This window comes from Chionomys nivalis, chromosome 7, assembly GCF_950005125.1.
Source record: "Chionomys nivalis chromosome 7, mChiNiv1.1, whole genome shotgun sequence".
Lineage (NCBI taxonomy): Eukaryota > Metazoa > Chordata > Mammalia > Rodentia > Cricetidae > Chionomys > Chionomys nivalis.
Genome location: NC_080092.1, coordinates 7,498,638 through 7,523,516, shown reverse-complemented (window position 1 = coordinate 7,523,516; position 24,879 = coordinate 7,498,638). Strand labels below are relative to the sequence as shown.

General features: G+C 43.2%; 1 protein-coding gene across 30 annotated transcripts in view; it reads left to right on the top strand.

Annotated features, from left to right (window-relative positions):
- Positions 1–17,371, top strand: part of Rbfox1 (RNA binding fox-1 homolog 1) — a 1,523,799-nt gene extending 1,506,428 nt beyond the window's left edge. For 20 of the 30 annotated variants that reach the window (XM_057774158.1, XM_057774153.1, XM_057774177.1 and 17 more), the window contains 2 exons: positions 12,911–12,986; positions 13,365–17,371. In XM_057774158.1, the coding sequence (XP_057630141.1) occupies positions 12,911–12,986; positions 13,365–13,512 (224 nt within the window). In that variant the 3' untranslated portion in view covers positions 13,513–17,371. The remainder of the gene's footprint in view (positions 1–12,910; positions 12,987–13,364) is intronic. The other 10 variants (XM_057774169.1, XM_057774151.1, XM_057774152.1 and 7 more) reach the window with 2 other exon arrangements.
- Positions 17,372–24,879: the final 7,508 nt, after the last annotated feature.

Sequence of the window (24,879 nt, the reverse complement as noted above, 5' to 3'; positions counted from 1 at the left end):
CTGAAAACCAAGTTACTTAATGACTGTAATTCTTTAACGTCTTAGTAGCTACAGAGCCATGTCACATTCAGGGACTGCATCTAACTCTGAGGTCACAGCATTAAATATTTTAGGACGAGCCATCCACAGGTAAATTTCCACTCTAATGAAATGCAGACCCCAAATCATATGCATGAAAAGAACATAAGACATACTTGTATATAAAGTTGGACTGGAGCCAACAAGACAGCTCAGTTGCCATCAAACCTGATCATTTGAATTTAATTCCCAGGGCCTATATGGTAGGAAAGAACCAACTCCCCAAAGATGCCTTCTGAGCTCCACATACCTGTCATGGCACATGAAAACCCATACATATATATACATGCATGAACACAAAATAAAAATTAAAATGTAATAAAAATAAATTTAAAAGAGTTGCAACATCTCTAATTAATCAAAAAGCAGGGGAGAAGGACTTTAAAGTACTATGCAGCTTTAGCTTCCGTGATCAGCGGCACTTTCTAGTCTCGGGTAGCACTGTGAAGACACTCGAATCTAGTCAAGGGATGAACCAAGTGTTTCATTTCTGTTGCTGTGATAAAAAAACAACCAATAAAAATCAACCTGCGGTAGAAAGGGTCTATTCTGTTTGTGGTTCTAAACTACAGTCCTTCACTTGGGACACAGCAGGGCAGGAACTCAAATATCCAGTCACATCACTCCATTGTTGAGGGCAAGAAAGATACAAGTGATACGTGCTGTACTCCTGTTCTCATCCGGCTTGTTTCAACTCTGTGTAGGTCAGGACCCCTGATCAGGTAATGGTACTGCCCACAATGGGCTAGGTCTTGCAACCCCAAACATGTCCATAGCACATCCTGATAAAGACAGTCAACTGAGACTTTCTTCCCGAGAGTCTAAGTGGCGACATGTTGACAGTTGTAACTAATCAGCTCCCCAGAGTTTGCAGCTGAAAGTTCATCAGGTTGGACAGGCAACCAGGACAGAGGCCATGCACTTAGGCATGCTTAGAGTTTCAGGAGCAAAATGTCCAGGGTTCTCAGAGCAGCGTATCTTAAAGATATCTGGGAGGTCATAAGAGTGCAGAGGGCAGACAAGGTAAGAATAGAAAGCTATGAAACTGTCTGCCATTTCCGTAATCACTGGGGGTCTCATTTTGATCTCATTATTTAGCACAGTCAGTTAGAGATCTTGACAGAGACCAGAAAGGTCTGTGAGAAGAACAGGGGGATAAAAACCCTCTATAGAGAGTCCTGAAAGCACAGAGAAGGGTGGTGGCAGCTTCCAGTGACACTTGGCCTCGGAATGCTGAGGAACGTTAGGTTTTGAACAATACTTGATAAGCAGGACATGCTGGTAGGTTTGAGAAACACAAGTCCAGTCCGTACTAAATGTGAGTCCTGGATTACAGTCACTTTCTTCTGTCTGTGACAAAAATGCCCCTCCAAAGCAACTTAAAGAGAGAAAGGTTTGATTTTGGTTCCTCCCAGCTTGAAGGCACCGTCCACCGTGGTGGGGCAGGCACAGCGACAGGAGACTGAGGCGGTGGGTCACATTGCATCTACCCTCAAGAGGCAGAGAGTAATGAATGCTTTATTTTTTTCATCGAGTCTAGGACCCCATCCATGGGGTAGGATCACATACCTTCATTGTAGATCTTCCTCCTTGAGCAAATCAATCTAGAATCTCCTTCACAGATGTGCCAGAGGTTTGTCTCCTAGATGGTGGTAGACCTTGTCAACTTGACAATCAATACTAACCATCCCAACACTCTCTCTTCCTCTACTGTGGTATGAGAGTCATTTCCTAGTGTTGAGGGTTGCATTAAGTCTTTTGTCTCTGTCACAGCTGTCTCTTTTATGGACCCCACTGAATTCTTTAGGATGTTTCTATAACTTACTGTTATTGAATGAATTCTGTGTGCTAGCATATAAGCTATATATGTACACATGTATATGTATGAGTGTGTAAACACACACACACACACATTTATCACAATAGAAGCTAGAGAATGGGCTCAGACAGTAAAGTTCTTGCTGCACAATCATGAAGCACTGATTCCAAGCACCAGAACCGATACAGAAAAGCAGCCCCAGATTCTAATGCTTATGATACCCCAGTAGGTGTCTCTGAAAAATCCCAGCTAAATGAAAATAGCAAAGGCCATTGGAGCCACCCATTGTGCAGCAGGTCTCTTAAACAGTGAAGCAGTATTTGGTATATCTAGGGTACCAGGTTGAGTGTGAGCACTGTTTCCTTCCTTTATTACCCTTGAGCCTACAAGCATGCTCACACTTGGGATAAACTTTCAGGTAATATTTAGAAGAAATTGCTAGATTGGCCATTCCTCTAATGGATCTTTCAGCACCTTCCCTCTAATTGTCCTCCCGCATCCAGGTGTTCTGATTGCTCAGCAAAGGTGTCGCGAAGAAAACTGATTTGTGGTTAATTGGTATTGTTTCCAATGGAATGTGATGTGTATTTTGCTAGAAGTACCAAGTGCAGAGGGAACATGTAAGCAAAGGTACTTAGTAAAAATAATAATCCTGTTTATTGTGAGTTTACTGTGTATGAGGCACTGTTCCAGGTATGTTGCATGCAATAACAATAAAACATACTCATAAAAACAGAATGTCCTTAGCCATTTACCTGGTAAATTTAGAGATATATAGATAACTCTAAGATTACCTAAGTAGAAGATGAAAGCAGCAAAAATTTAGGACAGAAGTATCACTATTAAATTCAGAGTGTGAGCCCATTCAGTCCCCCATCTCACCCCCTACCCCTAGGCATTGGATTCCTGGGTCTTAAAGGGGAGTGCGAATATCAGCTTTCTAGCAAGCTCTCCCAGGCAGCTCCACAGCTGAGTTCTGCGCACAGCTGGGAAGTCTTTTCTATCCAGTAGTAAGGGGAATACTGAAGACTTTTCTGGATGTGGGTCTTTTACTAGCTTGACTTTGAGCCCTGAGCTGTGGTTGGCCCAACCCAGGAGCAGCTCTCAGATATGTACCCCCATCTCACAGCCAAGAGACAGAGGGCATCATGTATAGCATTCTCAGCTTGTAACTGATATCTGTTTGGCAGCTCACAAGCTGGTGAGCCATCACCCTCACCTCATCCCCACTACAACTGGATGCTCTGTACTGTCAGGATTCCCACCCTCATTTAGCAAAGGAGTAGCAGAGACAGACTGCTCTAGGGATTTGAAGTCTATGGCTTCTTAGCTACTGCTCAATTCTACTTCTCTGTGGAAGATTATGAGATTATAGATGTGATGAAGGATTCAAAGAGTTCTATGATTGTCTTTGTATATTATGCTGATGCTGGGGTGCCATGGTGATTTCAAAGCATGATGGGAAATTCCAACTGACTGAAATATTAAGTGAAAATTCCAACTGACCGAAAGTGTTAAGATTGAAAATGAAAGAGGCTTTCGAAGAGGTTGTCTGTAGTGTGCCTATGTCTCCTTTATCAGATGAAGCATTCACTCCAGACTAACGAAGGGCAAAGGTGGGACTTTTGCATCATCCTAAAAGGCAGCTGTTCTGCTTGTTGAATCTAGAATCAAGGTTTTTACTGCAAACCTGCCCCACTGAGATTCAGAATAATGCAACGTATTAAAATTGCATTGAGAGGACAGAAAAAATTATTCGATCTGATTTGACAGGGATATAGAGTCCAACGTTCTTATATTCTATAGGTGTCGGATTTGTGTGTGCATTTATGTTTATCACACAGTTGTATGATGGACATCCTTATGGAAAAAAAAATTATGAGACTTCCACGGTGATGCTACAGAGCTGAGAACATGCCTTCTGTCCTCCTTCTGGGACTGTGGTCCTCCCAGTTGACACCGAGGAGAATAGAAGTGAGCCAGGACTCAAATCTGAAAGACCAGACAGAGCCTTGTGAAGATGAATCGAGCTGTCTCCCATCTCTGCTTGTGTATTCATTATTAGAGTGCTTGATGCATCCAGCTGTTTTGAGTTTAGGGTCTGGTTTAGTTCCCCTAATCTATAGCTTTTAGGGTAAATTAAAGGGTGGGGCCTTGTCCATGGTTTATAAAAAAAATCTTTGCAAGTGTTATTGTAGGAAAATATTTTGAGACCTGATGCTCAGACTTCACTTGGTCACTTCACAAGAAAGTGAACAGAAGCATTCCCAGGATTAACTGTGGCCCTCTGAATTCTTTACAAAGCACAAGAGCAATTGTCATCCTAATATTTTCAGGAAGGCCTTTATCCTATTGCAGAAAACCAGGATGTATGATTTATGGTGCTGGTAATTAAATCTTTCAATAAGGATGCTACAGACCTATGTGATTGCCTCTGAAAGATCTGTCCCAATTACTGGCTACTATGAATCTAGCATAGTTCATCTTCATTGTCAACTTAACCAGGTTTGGAATCCCCTAGAAGATTGTAAGGAAGCACCTCTGAAAAAAACAGGTGAGGGTGTTCCCTTGGAGCATTATCTAAGGGGAGAATGCTCACACTAAATGTACAAAACACCATTCCTATAGGCTGGTAATGCAGACAGAATGAGAAGGAAAGAGAGAACCAACTGCCATAGGCACATTCCTCTCTGCTTCCTGAGCACAGTGAGGTGAATAGCCAGGATGCTCTGAGCTCATGGGAGAAATGGGCTAGTACTTTCTCCCTTTCCTTTGTGGATGTCCAGCATTGTCAGAGAGACATGGAAACCAGCATATGTTTCAAAACCTGCTCCACATGGAACATCTTGCTTCATCCTTGGTTTAAAAGTCAGAAAGTGGAGGAATCTAGCATTGGCCAGGGAAAATTTTCCTCCTGGGTTGTCTGGTAGATACTTAATTACATGGAAGGAAAAGAATGCTCATTCATTTCTGATAGGTCAACATGGTCCAGCCCAGGGACTTGAGAGACCGTCCATAGATGGTTTTTCAGGCTAATCTAATCCAAGCAATATTTCCTGAGTCTTTTAAAGAAGTTTGTCCCCATTCTGAGATCAGAGAGAGCCCTGGGGTTTATGAGAGTATGTATCTGCAAAATTACCAGGGATTTCCGAGCAGATATCTCCATGTTGACGTCTCTAAGGCCTTGCTCTGTTTGTTGGTAGGCTTTTGTTTGTTCGCTTTTCTTTGGAGGTCAGAATAGCAACTGGTTGATTTGAAAAGCATAATGCTCATTACACCTACTCTGGAAAATGGATGGTCACTGAGTCAAGGAAGGAATTAATACCAGCTATAGGAGACAGAAGTCCCTAAAGGCCATGTGCCTTTCAAGGGCTATTCCTTCCCCTCATGCTCGCTACAGCTCCTTCCCCCTTCCAGTCCCTGGGGAGAACAGAGGGTGTGGTCCAAACAAGTACCCACTTGTTCAGGATTATATGTGTTCCGAATGGGAGGACGTTATAGTTCCCCAGTGCCTTCTGCTAACAATAAAGGGAGCCAACAAGCTTTCCTTTGAATCTTTTCACCTTCATTTGGCAAAGTCCTTAGAATTCACCAGATGAGAATGATCAAATAGGATGCATAGCTGGATGGTATAAAAGCCTCTCCACCTCCTCCTTCCACACTGCCTCAGAGAGTCTCGCCAAAGTGGGTGGTGGGATGGGCCAACAAGCTTTATAGACTTTGTTAACTCTCCATTGGAGGGTGAGTGAGAAGATCCACTAACCCCAGGGTTTCCCACAGAGCAGGGACATAGAGCTTCTGGGCCTTCACATCTGTGCAATATGTATGTGATTAGCTTGGATTCATTTTCCTAAATACCTACAGACTATATAGTCCAGCTCTAAAGAAAAGGGGTACAATAGTCCCTGGAGACACTGCACAGACTGGGGTACACTCATTGTCTCAGTGAAGTATGCTACTATGAACGTACCCTCTGCAGTCATTCCTCTTGCAGGAGGGACACAAGTCAGTGCTTCTCTGGCAAACTGGACTGGCTGGGAAGGTCACACCACCTCAGAAACTTCATTTCCGAAGTGAACACACTTCACCTACCTTTCTACCCCATGGGGATTCTCCCCGCTGTCTCTAAAGAGATCATAAAAGATTCTTAATTGAAAAGGAGTGAAATTAATTACACTGCACTTACTGCATCCTTATAAGAAAACTGTGAGACTGTTATAACGCTGTCTGAGCTACCCACGCAAGCACATTGTATTTCATTAGCACCCAGCTTGTTTTAACTAGATTTTTGAAAACATCAATAATAAGTACTATCTATACGTCTCAGTAGAATTGGCATAACAGTTTTTAAAATATACTGATTCAGAGTGCCAGACAGTGGTGGTGCATGCCTTTAGCCCTACCACTTGGGAGGCTGAGGCAGGTGGATCTCTAAGTTCATGGCCAGCCTGGTCTATGGAGCATGTTCCAGGATAGCCAGAGCTATAGAGAAACACTGTTTCAAAAAAAAAAATGGATTCAGAGTTCGGAAGATGTCTCAGTGGATAAAACACCGTGCAAGTTTACAGATGACCGACAGAATTCCCAGCCCTCACATAGAAGCTAGATGGGTGTGGCAGCCTGCCACAAGCAAGCTGGCTAGCTAGACTAGCCAAATTTGCAAGCTCTCGGGGTCAGCAAAAGATCCTGCCTCAGTAAATAAAATGGAGAGCAAGCAAGGAAGATAACTAACATTAACCTCTGGTCTTCACATGTATGCCCTGTACCAACATCTGGGCATTTACATGCGGATGCTTCAAGCACACATGTACAAATACACACGCATGCAAACACACCCTGCCCATCCATATGCATACAGGTAAAAGCATAAGTTCCTGCTTCTCATTCAACAGATAAAAGAATTCTTCACTTCGCTGCAATGTAACCTTGAGTTCAAGGACAGTAATTGAAGCTACAGCTGTAAGGTATAAATTAGATGGATCTTAATTCCGTGGCATTTTTAAGTTGATTGCTAGAACTACTGTGAGCATATTAGAATAGAACCCTTCAGTTGCCTCTGACATCAAAATTTTTTTTTTAAATATTTATTTATTAATTATGTATACAATATTCTATCTGTGTGTATGCCTGCAGGCCAGAAGAGGGAACCAGACCTCATTACAGATGGTTGTGAGCCACCATGTGGTTGCTGGGAATTGAACTCAGGACCTTTGGAAGAGCAGGCAATGCTCTTAACCTCTGAGCCACTTCTCCAGCCCTCTGACATCAAAATTATGAGCAGTAGGGGGAGGCCATCTTGTGAGAGGCCACATAAGAAGCCTTGTACCCTAATGTTTTCCATTCTCTTTGAATGCTTTGAAAATGGATCAGGTTTGTTTTTGAGCATTTCCCATGCAAACTTGGCAGAGCTTAAATAGACACACACTATTTTGGAGAGCAAAAGATGTGGCTCTGGGAAAGACAGAAGTCTTGCCTGACTTAAAAGAACAAGGACACTATGCAAACAGAACTTGAATGTGGAGATTCTTGGCTTTCTCCCTAAGGCCTCATGTGGCCTCCTTGTTTTAACTTGAGCCCTTATGGCTGTAAAACATCATGAAGTGGCCAACAAGAGAGGCACCCATTATCCTGTGTGTTTCTCAGAAAGGGATTTAGATTTTGTAGCCAGTTGTCTAGTGTTTGTAATCAAGCAGGAGTCAAAGCTCCCCATTCCATTTCAAGAGCCCCCAGTTTTTTTGTTTTTGTTTTTCCGTATCTTGAAGGGTTTTGAGTTTCTGTCAGTGGCCAGCAGAATGTTTAGCAGTGAATCCTAAAGAATCTCTCTACTGGTAGAATATGCAGTGTGGTTGTGGGGCGATAGCTGAGTGGAGAAGTGTGCTCGCTTTGTGAGTGTGAGGACCCAAGTTTGAATCCGAAGTGCACGTGTAAAATGTTAGGCATAGCTGCATGCACCTGTAACCCCCACATCAGGGAACTGGAGAATGGAAACAGAGCTCTAGAGCTCAGTGGTCAGCCAGCCAAGTCAGTATGGCTCAGTGAAAGATTTGAAGGCAAAACAATAATGTGAAGAATGATAAGAGTAAACACACACACACACACAATGGTAGATGCTAATGATAGAATTATAAAACCAAGGCAAATGGCTCCATGAGTATAGGCCTGATAACCTGAGTTCAAGTTCCAGGACCGACACAGTGGAAGGAGAGGTTCAACTAAGCAGCATTTTGTCCTCTGACCTTCAGACATGTACAGTGGCATACACATGCCTACATATGCACACACTACAAAATACACATAAATTAAGAAAAATTATAATATACTTGCAAACATCTTGAGAATCCTGCTTCTCTCCTCCTCGGTCTTCCTTCATCCTATAGCCATATCCACAAAGAAGACATAGCCTCAGCCCCACGAACCTTTCTTACCATAGTGGGAAAAGATAAACGACCATGTGGAAAAGTAAATAAAATTATCAGAGATGTGGCATTAACCGTGGACAGGGATAGAAAGTAGCTTTCAGAAAGGGTGGTCAGAGGAGGAGGCAGCATTTGGACATAATCCCAAACATAAACACTGAAAAGATGTGGTTCCAGGGGAAGAAGAGTGAATACCTCAGGTCCTGAGACGTGCTTTGCCCGTGTGTGTGGACTATGAGACCAGTGCCTAGGACACAGACCATGGACTGCATGGGAATAACTTAAGGACTGAAAGAGAGAGAAGATATGGTCCTAGAATCCACAGGAAATCACTTCCAGGGATCTAAGCAGGAGAATGATGAGACACAATTTATATAGATTTACATTTAATTAAATAGAGAAATGGATAGACGGATTGATGAAAGGATGGATGGACAGATTGCATGGATCTGAGAACTGTAAGTGGTTTTTGATTGGAAAGAATTCGAGTTGGGCAAAGGTGGCTAAGTTTGATCTGATCTAACACTGGTGTCTTCTCTCGGGGTAGTGATACGTGGAATGCAAAGAGAAAATTCATGTTTCCTTAAGATAGCTGGTTTGCTGGAATTAGGGCCAGGAGAGTCTCAAAGTCTGATTATATCTTTTCCAGTTTTCCCATAAATGATGTAAAAGATCGCCTCATCCCAGGTCAGATCCTAACACAGCAGTCGTAGAGGGGTCTTTTTCACACTGGCAGAGGTCTCTGGAAACTGCAGCTTCTTGGTCAGGCTGTGCTTAGCCAGCTCTGAGGACACTGGGGCTTCTACGTGCCTGGCATGTGTGCTGAAGAAGCAGTACTCAAGTCCCCATCTTCCCCAATAACCTTGTGTCTAAATAGTGGTGTCACACAAGGGCGTGTCTAGAGATTAGCATCTGAAGAGAAGTTTCCTTGCTTTCTGTTCGAGCTGACATGGTCCCTTTTCCTCGCTGGAAATGAAATTTATTAATCATTATAAAACCATGGTATTCTGAAGGCAGAGGTCACCCTGAGGGGAACAAGTGCCTTCTCATTTGGGAGGAGCAGTTTGGGGCTGCTGTATTTTCTTCAGCCTTGGAAGAGAGTCTTTGCCAAATTGTTACCTCGGGTTTTCTGCAAAGGTTGAAGCTATGCCCATTATCAGAGCCCCAAAACGATTAGACCAGAATTGAAGACAAAAGCTACGTTTTCACTCAATTCGTTCAGCTGCTTCCCCCAAACTGGATTCCCATGTATCTGTGCAGATACACATATATGTACCTGTGCGCAGATACACACATGTGCCTGTGTATAGAGGCCAGAGGACAACCTCAGGTGCCATTCCTTAGGACATTCCACACTTTTTTGTGGGAGGGTGAGATTTTTTTTTTCTCACTGGTCAATAACCTAGACTGCCTGGTCACTAAGTCCCAAGGACCCACCTGCCTCTATCTCCCCAGTGCCACCGCACTTAGTATTTTTGAAAATATGGATTTGGGAGCACTACTCAGGTCCTCATGTTTGCAAAACAAGCACTTGACCAGTTAAGCTATCTCCCCAGTTCAAAGTGTCCATTATTGCTCCAGGAAAACTATTCCCAAGATTAGATACAAATTGTTTTAAATTTCCATCTTTACCCTTGTGGTGAGGAACTCTATGAGTTGTCACTTAGCACATGCCCTAGGAATTCTTTTTCTGTGTCTTCTGTTAATGTAACCAAATTTGCCAGGTGAAATACTAAGAAACAATACAAATCAATAAAATAAAACCACAAAAAAAAAAAAAGAAAAAGAAAAAAAAAAAAAGAAAAGAAAAAAGCCGGGCGGTGGTGGCGCACGCCTTTAATCCCAGCACTCGGGAGGCAGAGGCAGGCGGATCGCTGTGAGTTCGAGACCAGCCTGGTCTACAAGAGCTAGTTCCAGGACAGGCTCCAAAGCCACAGAGAAAGAAACCCTGTCTCGAAAAACCAAAAAAAAAAAAAAAAAAAAAAAAAAAGAAAAATAAAATAAAATAAAACCACATGCTACCGTCACGTTAGCATACCTTCATGCCTCAACCTTGAACCTACTACTTCTCACAGAAGGCGGGCTCTCTAGTGAGATTTTTGATTTTAATGAACAAAGGGACACAAAGGTATTTGAATGAAAGAAAAGAGAGGAGAACATGAGCTGAGCATTTGTTAGCTTCAGAGAGACGTACGCAACTGAAGGGAAGCAGGCATTGCAGCAGTACAGCTGCCGAACCCAGAGCCAGGCTGGCTGCGGAAGACTGAACTAGGGGATTTCAGTTTCTTGAAAACAGGCAGGGTGGGTGTGGCAGGTAGAGAGGGTCCTTGGGATGTCCCTGGTGAAGTGGGAATCAACTGTTCTCTTGTCCATCTGTGTTCTAACCCAGAGTCTGAGACTTAAAAGGTCCTTCATTCAGTTTACTTACACACACACACACACACACACACACACACACACACACCAGACACATGTTCTACTGTGTGAACAACCAACTCAACTGATCAACTGGATACATTCTTATCCAAAAGATCAAGGACTTGGAGGACTTGGGCCTGGACCATGTTGCCGTAGGCATGAGCCTGACCTGTCTTGGGTCAACTGTCTGTTTTAATAGACTCTGAGCAATATTATTAGAAGGAAAATATGGAAAAAATAAGGAGAAATACTGTGTGCTCTTGTATTTCAAAGGATCAGAGACAGTATAAGTAAACTCATTCATAAAAAAAAAAGAAAAAGGTCAGAGTCAAAAGATGTTTAAAACTCAGAGACACCCTCCACCCCCAACTGCTGAGTGCTGTGAGCTAAGAAAATTAGCTGGCCCTCCACCCCCACCTCTACTCACTTGGCTCTCTGCTATTCCAACCAGGTGCTTAATCTCCCATCTCACAGGAAAGTCCTCAGCAGGCAGCGATTGTATTACTTGGGCGTTAAAAAGCTATGTGACTTGCCTGCAGGGGAGAAAAGCTCTAACAGGCAACCAACAGAATCAGATCAAAGCAGTGTCCAGCTTACCCTTTCCCGTTCTCTTTTTTTTCTTGCTATGCCTGTCTCTCTCTCCTCTAGAGAGCACTCTCTCTATGAACAGCTTGTGCTAGTCTCCATGGCAGACTTGCTTTCCAGGAACTCTGTCCTACCTATCCTATCTACCTATCTACCTATCTACCTATCTACCTATCCTATCCTATCCTATCCTATCCTATCCTATCCTATCCTACCCTACCCTATCCTCCTATCCTATCCCATCCCTTCCCATCCCAGCCTATCCTACCCTATCCTATCCTATCCTACCCTATCCCAGCCCATCCCATCCTATCCTCCTCTTCTCTCCTCTCCTCTCCTCTCCTCTCCTCTCCTCTCCTCTCCTCTCCTCTCCTCTCCTCTCCTCTCTTCTCCTCTCCTCTCCTCGATTGCATCTGAGCTTTGATCAGTATCAACATCTTGCTGTTCAAACCATCTCCAGAAAGGTGTCTGGGGAGGGGTGTCAAACAAGCAAGGACATATTGTGAATCAAGTATGCATGTCACCCTGAGAGGTTCCACCATCCCCTCCAGTTCTGTCCACCATATCACATACAACATATGAAATAAACTCAACATGTGTGTAGTGTTCCAATCTAGAAATTCACTGAACACCCAGGACACTTGGCTTCCATTCCTTGTTTGTTTTCATTCTAATGCAAGCCCTTGAAGCTACAGTAGTTGAGGAAGAAAGACAATAGAGATAGAAGAGAAGTCAAAAGTTCAGGAAGTATGGCTAAAATACACAGCTCCAAATATTCCTGTCTCAAGAAATGAGCCAAGGACAGATGAGATACTGGGATGCTAAGATCAAAACCAAACCAGGCAATGATTTCTGTTTGACCCAGGGAGCCCACAGACCTTTCCTGGTGTCTCACCTGAGTACAGCCACTACTTGGCAATCTGCAGGAAGTCCTGGACAGGAACTGCACCAACAGATCTCTGCATTTTTCCTGATGTGCCAGAACCCATTTGCGTGGTGACAGTCAAATGAGATGAAAAGACCCATTCACCCGTCTACTGTTGAGCACTAAATTCTGTCCGGGACACTGGAATTCTTAAAAACAGTCTCTCTAGTGTTTGCTTCCTGTCTGCCTCAGACTCTAAAGTAGTTATATCACAGTGGGGGAGAATATAAAGTATGGGGCGTGTGTATGTGTGTATATGTGTGTATGTGTGTGTGTGTGTGTATGTGTGTGTGTGTGCATACACATGGGTGTGCTTACAGTCCGTGTCACACCTATGACCATGGTTCCTTGATATTTTACCACCAAGGTTTTCTTGGTTTGTGTAAATGTACTTTATGATATTCCAAAGACAAGATCTTACAGTGCTGCCCTTCTCAGAATGGGTCCCAGTCATTAGTTTGCACATGGCTGTATGTGGAATACATCCATATGACCGGCTGTGTTAAATGGACCACCATGCTCAGACTGAGCTTCTTCGTATCCTGTGGCAGAGTGGGGAAGTTTCATGATTTGAGATGAGTACAGCCCCTCCACGATGTCTTGGTATTCTCTATCTTCTGCACGGGAACTGTACGCGATGGACCAGTCTCACCTCTTCTTCCTTTGCAGTTACGGACGAGTTTATGCTGCCGACCCCTACCACCACACACTTGCTCCAGCCCCCACCTACGGCGTTGGTGCCATGGTGAGTAGCAATTCCTCCTTGCCCTCTGCTCTTCCTGCCTTCCTCCCTGCCCTCCCACCCCCAGCTGGGGCCTCAGTATGGGCTGATGGTTCAAGTCCTCTCACTTTCCCTTAATTGAATTTGTCTCTTGTGCTAACAGCAGCTAAAATGCCACATTAATCCTCCCAGTAAACTTGATAAATGTCTTAATTTCTTGGCAATGTAGTGCATGTAAGTTATTATATTTCTAATTTTGCAAGTCTCACCTAGCGAGCACTTACCTTAATGGAATAATTAGTCATTTTGATAATTAAATCCATCACTAACGGAATGCAGTGTCAATGCAGAACTTTTTTTTTCTTTTTTTTCCCTTCCCTCCCGTGCTGCTCATTCACATAGCCCCAAGGTTCCAGCCCCAGCACAGACTTCAGAGGAGCTAAGCTGCACACTTCCAGGCCTCTGCTGTCAGGCAGCTGAGAATCTGCCTGCCTCTCCTCCCCTTTTACAATTCATGTTTAAAGTCATAGTCGCCCAGGAGAGAAAGTAGAGAGTGGGGCACACTTTGTGTGTGTGCCTAGTATATAAGAAATTAAGGAATCAGCTGGCTTTGGGGGTTGTCTTGTTTTTATTTTTTTTTCCTTGGGTGGGACGGGAAGTCTGGGATTTTACTTTTTGTTTTGGGAAGGGTAAGGGGAGGGCAAAGTGGGGGGCAAGGGTGGGGTGAATTTGCCTGTACTTGTTCAAACTTCTATGCACTAAAACTCTTGAGTCCAGTAAGACGTGCCCATCGCGTGAGAGCATATGCCATCATTACAGCGCTTTGGCATGCAGTCTTCTGCTTGAGTCAAGAATATCAGTCCTCTTCCTAAGAAATCAGCCCCACAGGCATTCATTGGAATCGCCAATACTTTTAGCAAAAGGAAACAGTTAAGGGTCACCTCATAGCCATAGAAAGCTCTGGTCAGACAGGTCCCTGGACCCTGGGTCATAAAAGCCCAAGCAGGATTAGCAAAGCCTACTATTCTACGTCTACACAAGCTTAACCACACCCAGCAGTGCCCCTCTTCCACCCCCACCACAACATCAGAACCCCAAAGTTCCTAACCAGATCCCCTCCCCCCTTTTTTTCTTCAATGTGGCATTCAACAACCCCACTTCAACACCTAGGCCTTTTGAGGAAAGGGAGGACAGGAGAACCGAATCCCTGCATCCAACAAACCGTCTAGACTCATCACTGATTGTAGATAGAACTTCTCCCAGTGGAGCACCGTATCGGTCAATCCGTCCATTCACCAAGGAAACAAACCAGTAAAATGAGCCAGTACCTATCCATCCACCGTCCCATCTGTGCACTGGAGTCCTCATTGCTAGTAGGACCAGCGGATCCACTCAGTTTCCTGGGGATTCGTTCTCCGTAAGGAGTTGCTGGGAGAGGTCAGGACTGACCATATACCCATAGCTTTCTGAATAGGTCCTGGAATGGGGAAGGGGTGCCCTCTATTTTGGTTGGTTTTGAGTGTCTATTTTTTTTTTTAACATTAGTCTTTTTGATGATCCACATGTTACAAAAGGAAACATGTAAAAAACCACACCCCTCAAATTGCTTTGTTTCAGAATGCTTTTGCGCCCTTGACTGATGCCAAGACTAGGAGCCATGCTGATGATGTGGGTCTCGTTCTTTCTTCATTGCAGGCTAGTATATACCGAGGGGGATACAACCGCTTTGCTCCATATTAAATGACAAATCATAGCAAACAAACAAACAAACACAAACAAAAACAACCTTCCAGTGTGGGGAGAGAGAAAGCTTCCCGAGGCCTGAGTGTTGCAACACACGCAGTAGGACATCATTTTAGCAACTCAAAGAAAACAACTAAAAATAAAAAGAGGAAAAAAAATGACATTTTTTATCTTATACCTCAGATATTTTGTTCTGTGTATTTTAATATTGTGGGTCTTTGGTTTCTGAAGGTTCTTGTAGTTCAGTCGCTGGCTGTAGAAGTTTTTGTGGTTGATCTAGAGAGAGGCTAGATATGAATAAAAACTGATTTAGGGCCATATCCAGAGTGCTATATTATGTAAATGAATTATATGCTGACCACGAAGCTACCGGGGTTAAGGTGTTTGGGAAGAGTCTAGGTGACAAGTCATTCTTTCTGCATCTATATTATTTTATTCTGTGAAAGGGGAGGCCGGGAGGGGCTTAGGGGTTTGGGATTGGGGTTTGACTGAAAGAAAATTATATATATACATAGATATATATAGTAACTGATGAATCTAAAATGACCCACTGCACCAACGATCCTAAATCTATGGTTCTAAGTTACTCCCGGCAAAGTCAAGCCAAAGGCTCTGCTAGGAAACCATTTCTTATGGCACTGAGTTTGGAGGCGAAGGAAGCTGTGTAAGTCCACCCTCTTATCATTCCACCCGCAGTACTCAGCTTCTTACCTACCCACTAGTTATTTAAGCAAAGACTACTAGTTAGGCCATCAATAAGCATTCTTTTTATATTTCTTCCAGTATGAGAAATTATTGATATCACTGCTGACTTTTATATTATGGGAGGGAAAAATTAACATTAATAAAAAGGTGATTAAAAAAGCACTGTTTCTATTTTTTTCTTTTTTTCCAAAAAAAAGAAAGTAATAAAAACTTAAATTCTTTGTACCAGTTAAAAATATGTATAAAATTTACATCTGTGCAGTGGAGTTATGTTCTAGAAACAGTCTCTGAGGCTTTAGTTTTAGCTTAGTAGATTAACTGTTAGAGACAGACGTATAATTTTTATGGAATTACATGATAATCATATCTGGATTTATAGTCGCATTTTACAAGTATCGCGATCATTGAATAGAGATAACCATGGTATTTTCATCAGCTTGATACTTTTTGAAAACATGATGCCTGTGAGCAACTTGCAATTTTTCAGTCTGTGAGAGCCCGCCCTCCCCTCTCCCCAGTGCCCCAAGGTTATCTTAAACTGGCATCTTTACTTCTGTCTCCGAGGTCCAAGAGGATTGTGTCAGAAGGAAAGAAAAAAACGAGACAAAAAACAAAACTAGACCCTCCCCCCACATCCACCTTCCCCGGAGAGCAGCGTCTGCCCCCTCTTTCTTGGACGCAGGGCCAGAGCAGCACAGCCGAAAAATTGCAGCTTGTGACCCTTCTTCTGTTTGAATCCCCCACCATGTTGTCCTGTTTACAAGTTAACTTAAGTTGGGGTATCTGTCATGGGTCTTCCCGTTTTTGTATTTAAATTATAAAGTATCAGTAAGCTGTCTCCCTGAGTAGCGTTACCGCCTGTGTGTGCAGAACACGCCCATGGCGCGCACTTTAGTAAGTATCAACTCACGCTGTGAACCTGCCAATCCGCTGTAACAACCGCTTTAAAAATCTAAACCAAACAAAAGTTTAAAAAGAAAAAAAAAAGTGTTTGTGATCCAGCTTTTCCTAGTCATCCTACGTGCATGCCCGTAAGATCGGTTGGATATTAAACCATCAATAAAGTTTCGTGAGATTTGAAAACAAAGTTTCTGTAGCTTCGATACCTAAGACAGATGATTATGGTTGGGGAGAGGAAGAAAGGGAAAGGGCGAGGAGGGGAAGGGAGAGAAACTGCTGAACTGCTAAGAAGAGAAAAATCTAGAGCTTGGTCTTTTCTCTCCCTTCGGAGTCAGGAGAGACAGGGCTGAGAGGAGACTGTTTGCGGCAAGTCTTGAAAATCCCCATTCCCACCTGCTTCAGTGGGATGGCCATGTGTGCACCTGGTTGATGCTGCCCAAGGCAAGAACTTATTGCCGTGCTGTCGCATTCGACCCCAATGGGATAAAGGTAGGATAGGAACAGGGCTGCAGAAGGGTCGACAGAGCCCTCCCAGCCGCCCCAGCTTTCAGCCCAGAACCTGCATTGTGTATGAAATCACAAACATGGAATTCTTACTGTGCTGGCTAAAGTAAAACTCATTTGCAGTTTTGATTTTCATCAATGAAATGTACTTTCCCCCAAGACTGTCTGTAGTTTTAATAAACTCATTTAGAGAAAGTGGGTGCCAACCGATGTCACAGAATCTTTTGTCTAGGCACTCCCTCCGCTGAGCTGCCGATAAGTCGTTTTAAAATGTCATGTCAGAGGTGTAAACAAACATTTTGGATTTTTTAAAACAACGGTATTTATTTGGAATGTTTTCATTTATCTAAATAACTATTGCTATTATGAATTATGGAAAAAAGATTAATGTGGCATATAGTGACTTCTTAACACACATCACTCAATCTGCAAACCCAGAAATGTGTATATCTGTCTTTAGAAATTAGTGTTTATATCACTTACAGTGGTTTGTGAATAAAGAAAACTGGTTTGTAATATCAAAAAAATAAAAGCTTAGTCTGAAAAGGTACCTACAAGTTGGTGTTATGAGTTTTTCTGCCTCTGTGGATTTTTTTATAGGGTCAATTTCACACACACACACCTGTAACCTTGTGCCCACCAGGGGTCTGGAGTGGGTGCCACCAAAATACATAGTGGTCAGGGGTAGGCCAGATGCTCCCTTAGCCACCCTCTTCCTCTGGGTCAGATCCCTTTTTTCCATACTTGTCTACCCAAAACGGTCAATGCAAGTGTGTGTAAGAAACAGTTCACTACACTTTTCCTGTTCTCCAGCATGATACAGTCTGTGGTTTCACCTCAACATCAGCACACTATAAATTTCAAATAGAACTAAGTAGACAGCTAGTTCGGGGCATTTGTGCAGACGCTGGTGAGTTCACACTACTAGGTACTTAGGATGGGTCAGGCAACATGTTTTGTTTTTGTGTTTCTCACTGAATTTATTCACTTAGGAATCCCCTCATGACCTAGAGAGATAAGGTACACATGTCTGTGGCCAAGTCTAAGGACCTGCGTTTAATCCCTGGATCCCACATGATAGAAGGAGACCTGTCTGCCACAAGTTGCCCTCTGAGCTCCGTATTTACATTGTGGCACACACATGCATTTGCATGCACAGAATGTGTAACATATTAAAAAAAAAGCCTACCAGAAGTTGGGCATGGCAACCCACACCTGTAATCTCAGCCTCAGGAAGATCGTCCTCAATTTCAAGGCCAACCTGGACTACATTGTGAAACCTATCTGCAACATTAATTGTTTTTAAATTGTGTGTGTGTGTGTGTGTGTGTGAATGCAGGTACCTGAACAGAACCGTTAGATTCTCCTGGAGCTAGAATTACAGGCAACTAAGAACTGCTTGACATGGGTGCTGGAAATAATCCTGCCTCGTGTAATTATTTTAACAATCCTGTCAATCTGCAAACACACAAAGGTCAAAAAGTTGCCAAGAAAAGCTAAACAACATACCTGTGCCACAGGCTTTTCGCCGATCTGGTCCAGGTGGATGCACCTCCTAATTCTCTGGACTATGAACATAAGTCTCAGAAGTCAAGAATGCTTGTGCTCCTCCTGAGGAACTAGGTTCTATTCCCAGTACCCACAAGCTGCTCCTAGCTACCTAAAATTCCAGTTTCAGAGGAATCCAAACTCTTTGCCAATTTTTGGACACAGCATGCACACACGCACACACACATACACATGAAATTCACTGCCTTCTGTATAATGTGCCTGCAGCAACCCTTCAGGAACGATAGTCTAGTATTATCGGTAAAACCGTAGACATACAAAGGGCTTAGTTAATGTAAGAGCACAGAGACAGTGATGGAGACTGTTTCCACTGGCCAATCAGGACTTAAGAAGCAGGATTTCTACCTTGAATGTCTGCTGAATACCTTTGGTCTCCCGTACACTTTCTACGTCAACCATTGCCTAAATGTCATGGATTCTGAAGATAAGAATGACAGCTGAATTAGTGTTTACTGTACAATCATGAGAACCTGAGTTCAGGTCCCCAGAAGCCATATAAAGGGCTGGGCATGATGGCACACAGCTGTAATCATAGCAATGAGTAGGATCCCAAGGCTCCTGGCCAGCTAGTCTTGTTGAACTGGTTAACTCCAGGTTCAATGAGAGACCTTGTCATGCAGATCCTCCATCTACTCCCTGGGAAGGAGCCTTGGTAAAAAGCCAGCACTTTTGCAGGCCCTCATGCTTCAGGGACCCACCAGTCTCCATCTCTCTAGCTATAGGGTTGCGAACAAATACCACCGCACCTGCAGCTCAGCTGTCATATTTGCTCACAAAGCTTTGCCACCAATGCCACCGCTGCTGCCTACAATTCCACTGTAATTTGTTTTAAGATGGTCTTGCTTTGAAACACAGTATTCCCTAGGCCTTCCAAGTGCTGAGATTTTGGGCATTCGCTGCCATACCTAGCTCTAATATTTTAAAAACATGTAGATATGATCATTAAATAAATATATTTAATTTTATGCATAACAAATAGTTCCCTAAGTATATGCTCATTCATTTAAAGCAAGTGAGCAGCAAAAGGGATTTGTGACTATTATTCCTGTAATTCTTATTGTTTGGTTCTTTCTTAGCCCTCTATGGTTAAGGTATAGTACTGCGACTGTCTACCCACCAGAAATGGAACTCAAACAGGCTGGGGACATGCCCAGGGTGTGCAGCTCTAAGCAGCAGAACTGGGACACTCTGACTGACTCCAGAGTTTGTGCTGCCCCATGCTAACACAGGTTTAACACACATCCTAAACTTAATCCTTGCAGGAGCCCAGGTAAGTAATTAGCCTCACGTCCCAAAGCTTATAAGCATTGGAGATACAAGCCAAATCCAGGGTCCTTCCCATCTTGTACACTGCACTCTCAGAGTTCTCTGCCTCCAGTAATTGCCTGGTAGACCCCAACCTAGAATGGGGCCACTTGAACTCTTTCCATTCATGATCCTTTTTCCATTAAGAAATTTTGATATGACACTAGGTATATAAGTATATAAAATAAATATATAAATCACTCACTAATAAACATCATAAGGAAATACTTTCTAAAACAATTATGGTATATATAATGGTGCATGTATTAAGAAGCAAATATGTACACCAAAGGTGGATGGGCTAGTATTTGTAACAAAATACAATCCAAAGACACACCAATTTAATACTAACATGCTGAGAGATGATGACAGAAAAATATTTGGAAGTGTTTGCTTTCCATAATTAAACCATTACAATTCTAAAAAAGTGGGCAAACATGTATTATAAGAACACAGCAACTGGGCCAGCAAGATGGCTCAGCAGAGTAGAAGTTCCTGCCACCAAGTCGATAACCTGAGTTCATTCCCCAAGATCCATCCTGTAACAAGGAGAGTAACAACTTTCAAAAGCTGTCCTCTGACCTCCCAATGGACAGCATGATATTACATACTCCCCCCAACCTTGCACACACAAAATAAATACAATCATAATAAAAATGTTTTAAGACTACAATTCATGACATACAATGGTCTCAAATCTAAAACAAGGTGTTCCGGGAATCTTCAAGGGTGTGACATGTCAGCATGCACAATGCAAATTGCATGTGTTTTGGGTTTAGCACAACACTGCAGTGAAGTCTCGGGATGCCACATAGGTGAGCACTTTCAGAAGCAGCTTGAATTCATCTTACTTCGGTTGGAATTGCTTCTTGGTCATTGTGTAATGAGAAACCTTTCACTCTTGTCTCAGTACTGGGAAGAATCCCTGCACTAAGCACGGTCATGCAGCTTTTGTCCAGTGGTTCTCAGCCTTCCCAATGCTGCAGTCCTTTAATACAGTTCCTCCTGCTGTAGGGAGCCCAGCCATGAAGTTATTTTTGTTGCTACTTCATAACTATAATTTTGTAATATTATGAATTGTATGTACACATCTGTTTTCCGATGGTCTTAGGTGACCCCAGCAGTTTGAGAACACTGGTTTAGTGGAAATAATACCACAAAGGCCTCCAGAGACTACCTCCCATCCTTGCTTCTGCATACCTGTGAGCAGACAGATCACTGCTCCCAGGATTCTCCCTCAGGACACCTTGAATGTGCTGGTGACTTTGACATCTAGCTCTCCGACTGAAATAGACAGATGGTGTGTTGCCTGAATGAAGCAAAAAGTCAGAAAGAGCAAGAGTATTCCCCAGGCTCAAGAAATGAAGGGGAAAAAATAGCAGGTGTAGGTAGGAAATAGAAGTGCAGAGACCCAAAAAAGTGGGGTAATGGTGCTAAGTGGGCAGGGAATGGCTGGGAAGGCTCGGAATGCAAATTGGAAGTTCAGCCTCCAGATGCCGACAAATGCTATATCTCCCACAGCCCCACATCTCAGCTCCCACTCCCTGCAAAATCCCCCCTCAAGCATACAGCAATAATAACTGCAGGTAGCCAAGCCCTTTACTGTTCACACATGGAAAGTCAAACTTTCTGCAGCCACACCAGGAAGTGGTGTGGAACTGAAAAAGCAGGTCAGAGGTACAGTGCACCCCTCACTGGCCTTTTGTCTCCTCCAAACACTCCCAGGCTGCCTAGAGTGAGGGGTATTGCAGCTCCTTACCACGAGGAGGACTTCCCCCAACCCCTGATGTTGCTGGATGGGGCTGGCAGTGGACCAGCTGGCTGCTGTCTTCTCCTGTCTGAGTTTCCCTACGCTACCTGACAAGATGATGTTTCTCCAACTAGTTCCCTTTGTTCAAAGACCCTTTCTCCCCTCACTAGCGTGCATATGTATGCTGGGGGAGGGGCAGATGCAGAAAGACAGCTAAAATGATGCTTTACCAAAAGAGGTAGAGGCATAGGATGAGCAAGCCTAATAATATTTTCATTTAATAGAAATATACATTATATAATTCAAACACTGATAACCAGAGTTGCTTCTGCCTAGTACATTGAAGAAAAACATAAAACCTTCCTTTGTAAAAAGCAAATTTCCTGATACCTAAAACAAAATGACTCACCCAAATTCAAAACAAAAACAAAAAACAAACCAGAAATAGGTGTTTTCCATTAAGCCAAAGACCTAATCATAGCAGCAGCACAAATAGAAGACAGAACAGCAAAATTTAGAGGCTAAAGGTTTTCTTTCCTTCCTTCCTTCCTTCCTTCCTTCCTTCCTTCCTTCCTTCCTTCCTTCCTTCCTTCCCTCCCTCCCTCCCTCCCTCCCTCCCTCCCTCCCTCCCTCCCTCCTTCCTTCCTTCCTCCTCCTTCCTTCCTTCCTTCTTTCCTTCTTTCTTTTTTTTAAAAAAAACTATTTCTTTAAAACAACTTTTGGACTAATCTGTATTTTTCCTGATGGTTGTTCTCACCATCTTTGCCACCTGTGTTCACATCACCCTCCCCTTCTGCATCCTCCTACCTCTTCTCCAAGATCTTAGGCAACTGAATGAGCCTTCCCAAGCTTTTATGTGGGTGGCTTCATCAGGCTTCTGTGTGGACTCAAGACTCTACAGCCCTGAAGCTTTGGGTTCTGGTAAAGCCATTTGCCTTTGTCTTGAGGACAAACATAAAACCCCATATTTGAAAATGAGACATTGTTTTTGATAAAATAGACAAAGAACCCCAAGTGAGATTAAATTAAAAAGCACAGAGGGCTGCTCACTTATTGAAATACTGGAACATCTTCACAGTGTCCTGCAGTTCGTGTGCCCATCCAGTAAAGTACGGGCAAACAGTTCTTTGGGTCTTCAAGACAATACCAGATGTCCAGGTGACCTAAACAGCAGGACACTAGCTTCTAAACCACTCTGCCCCATGTGTAGGTATCATTTATTGCACTTGACCCTGGGTAAATATATGACCATATCCAATCTACTTCCTCCTTAAGAACATAGGGGAACTCTGATTTCCCTGAAATTTGATGCAGAAAGAGGTTTACAATAGAGTTCTCAGAATACAGGAATGTGGAAGAAATGTCTTAAGGATCCACCTCACTGTTCTTTCCCTTCCAAGAGCCTCAACACTGCCTCCAACTCAGAGAGCTGAAGAGATGGCTCAGTCAGTAAAGCTCTTGCCTTACAAATATGAGGACCTGAGATCAATCCCCAGGATCAATGTAGAAAAGTCTAGTGTGGTGATGCACACCTGTAATTATGGTTTTGGGGAGGCAGAGACAGGCAAGTCCCTGAGCTTTTCTACCCAATAAAGTTATCCTGTCTCAAAAAAATAAGGTGTGGGATAGAGAGGTGTCTCCATGGTTAAGAGCACTTACTATTGCAGAGGCCCTGGGTTCCATTTCCAGCATCCTCATGGTGGCTCACAACCATTTGGAGCTCCAGTTCTCAACATCCAGAATTTGAAGCAGCATAAACTATGGCGGAGAAATGTAATGAAAACGCCAGAGAATGTGGTTGGCAGATAATTGGATTGTCTGGCTTCCCCAATATAATGTGAAATGCAATAAAAAGAAACTTTGAAAAGGAGTTAAAATGGATAACTGCTGAGGAATTTCACCCAGGGTTGTTCTCTGGCCCTCACAGCTCTCATTCATATATGTCCTCATTTTCCCCATACTCTTCACACACACACACACACACACACACACACACACACACTACACACATAGATTCTAGGATCAGGAAATGAAAGGTTAAAAGAATGAGCTGGGCATGGTGGCTCACCCCTTTAATACCTGTAGTAGAGAGTCAGAATTAGACAGAGCTCTGTGAGTTTGAGGACAGCTAGGGCTGTTACATAGAGATACCTGTCTCAGAAAAAGAAAGAAAGAAAGAAAGAAAGAAAGAAAGAAAGAAAGAAAGAAAGAAAGAAAGAAAGAAAGAGGGAGGGAGAGAGAAGGGAAGGAGGAAGGAAGGGAGGAAGAAAGGAAGGAAGGAAGGAAGGAAGGAAGGAAGGAAGGAAGGAAGGAAGGAAGGAAGGAAGGAAGGAGAAATGAAGGTCATGCATGCAGACCATACAGGCCACTGTGAACTAAGGGGACTCTGAAAGGGCTTGGATAAATGTTTAGCCAGCCCCAGTGGCATTTCATCTGTATTTTAATAAATAAAGCTTGCCCGAAGTTCAGAGAGTAAAACAGCCTCACTGGTCAGCCTTATAGACCAGGCAGTGGTAACACACACTGTTAATCCCAGTAGTCACCCTAGTTGCCATAGAAACTGGGCAGTGTATGCCTTTAATCCCAATTTCAGAGAGGGATATAAAAACAGGAGGAGACAGCTCACGGACTCAGTCTCATTCTGAGATTCCTGGAGGCAGAGTCGTTATCTTGGAGTGAAATAGAGGTAAAAACCAGGGATTGGCTGTTTTGCTTTTCTGACCTTCAGGGTGAACCCCAATATCTGTTCCTGAGTATTTATTTTTCATGTTTCAGACCCCCTGGGGTTATAGGATCCTGTATACGGAGATGCCAGTGAGGACCCATGGTTGTTTGTCTCCCCACCTGTGGTGTCACAGGATTGTTGGGAAGCACTTTCCATATAGCAAAGCCCTCTGAGAGCAGAGGGTCAGGGGGTGGGGAGATAGTGGGTAAAGGTGAAGACCTGAGTTTGAGTCCCCAACACTGACCTAAAAACCAGGCCTCAAGCTTGTAAAGTCATTAATGGGCACTAGGGACTAGTAGGGATACAGGCAAATCCTAGGGGCTCCCAGGTGGAACTCTCAAAAAAAAAAAAAAAAAAAAAAAAAAAGAAAAAGAAAAAAGATTGGAAAAGCAATCAAGGAAGACATTTGACATTAATTCCTGATCTCCACATGGGCATGTGCACCTGCACACACATGTGCTCAAATGTACCCACACAAACACATGTGCACAGACAAACATTCGCACATTGACACACATGAATGAGTCGTTGGGTATCTGTCTTCATATTGACACCGGTCAAGTTTCTCTAAGAATGCGGAAATTTAGGTCTACAGATGTTAAGTGATTTTTTTCTAGCTTCATCCACAGAGGAAATGGGAGAGCCAGGTGTTCATATGTTATTTTCCAGACTTCAGTATATTAGCCTGGATGCTATGTGTATGTTTCTTGGGTCCC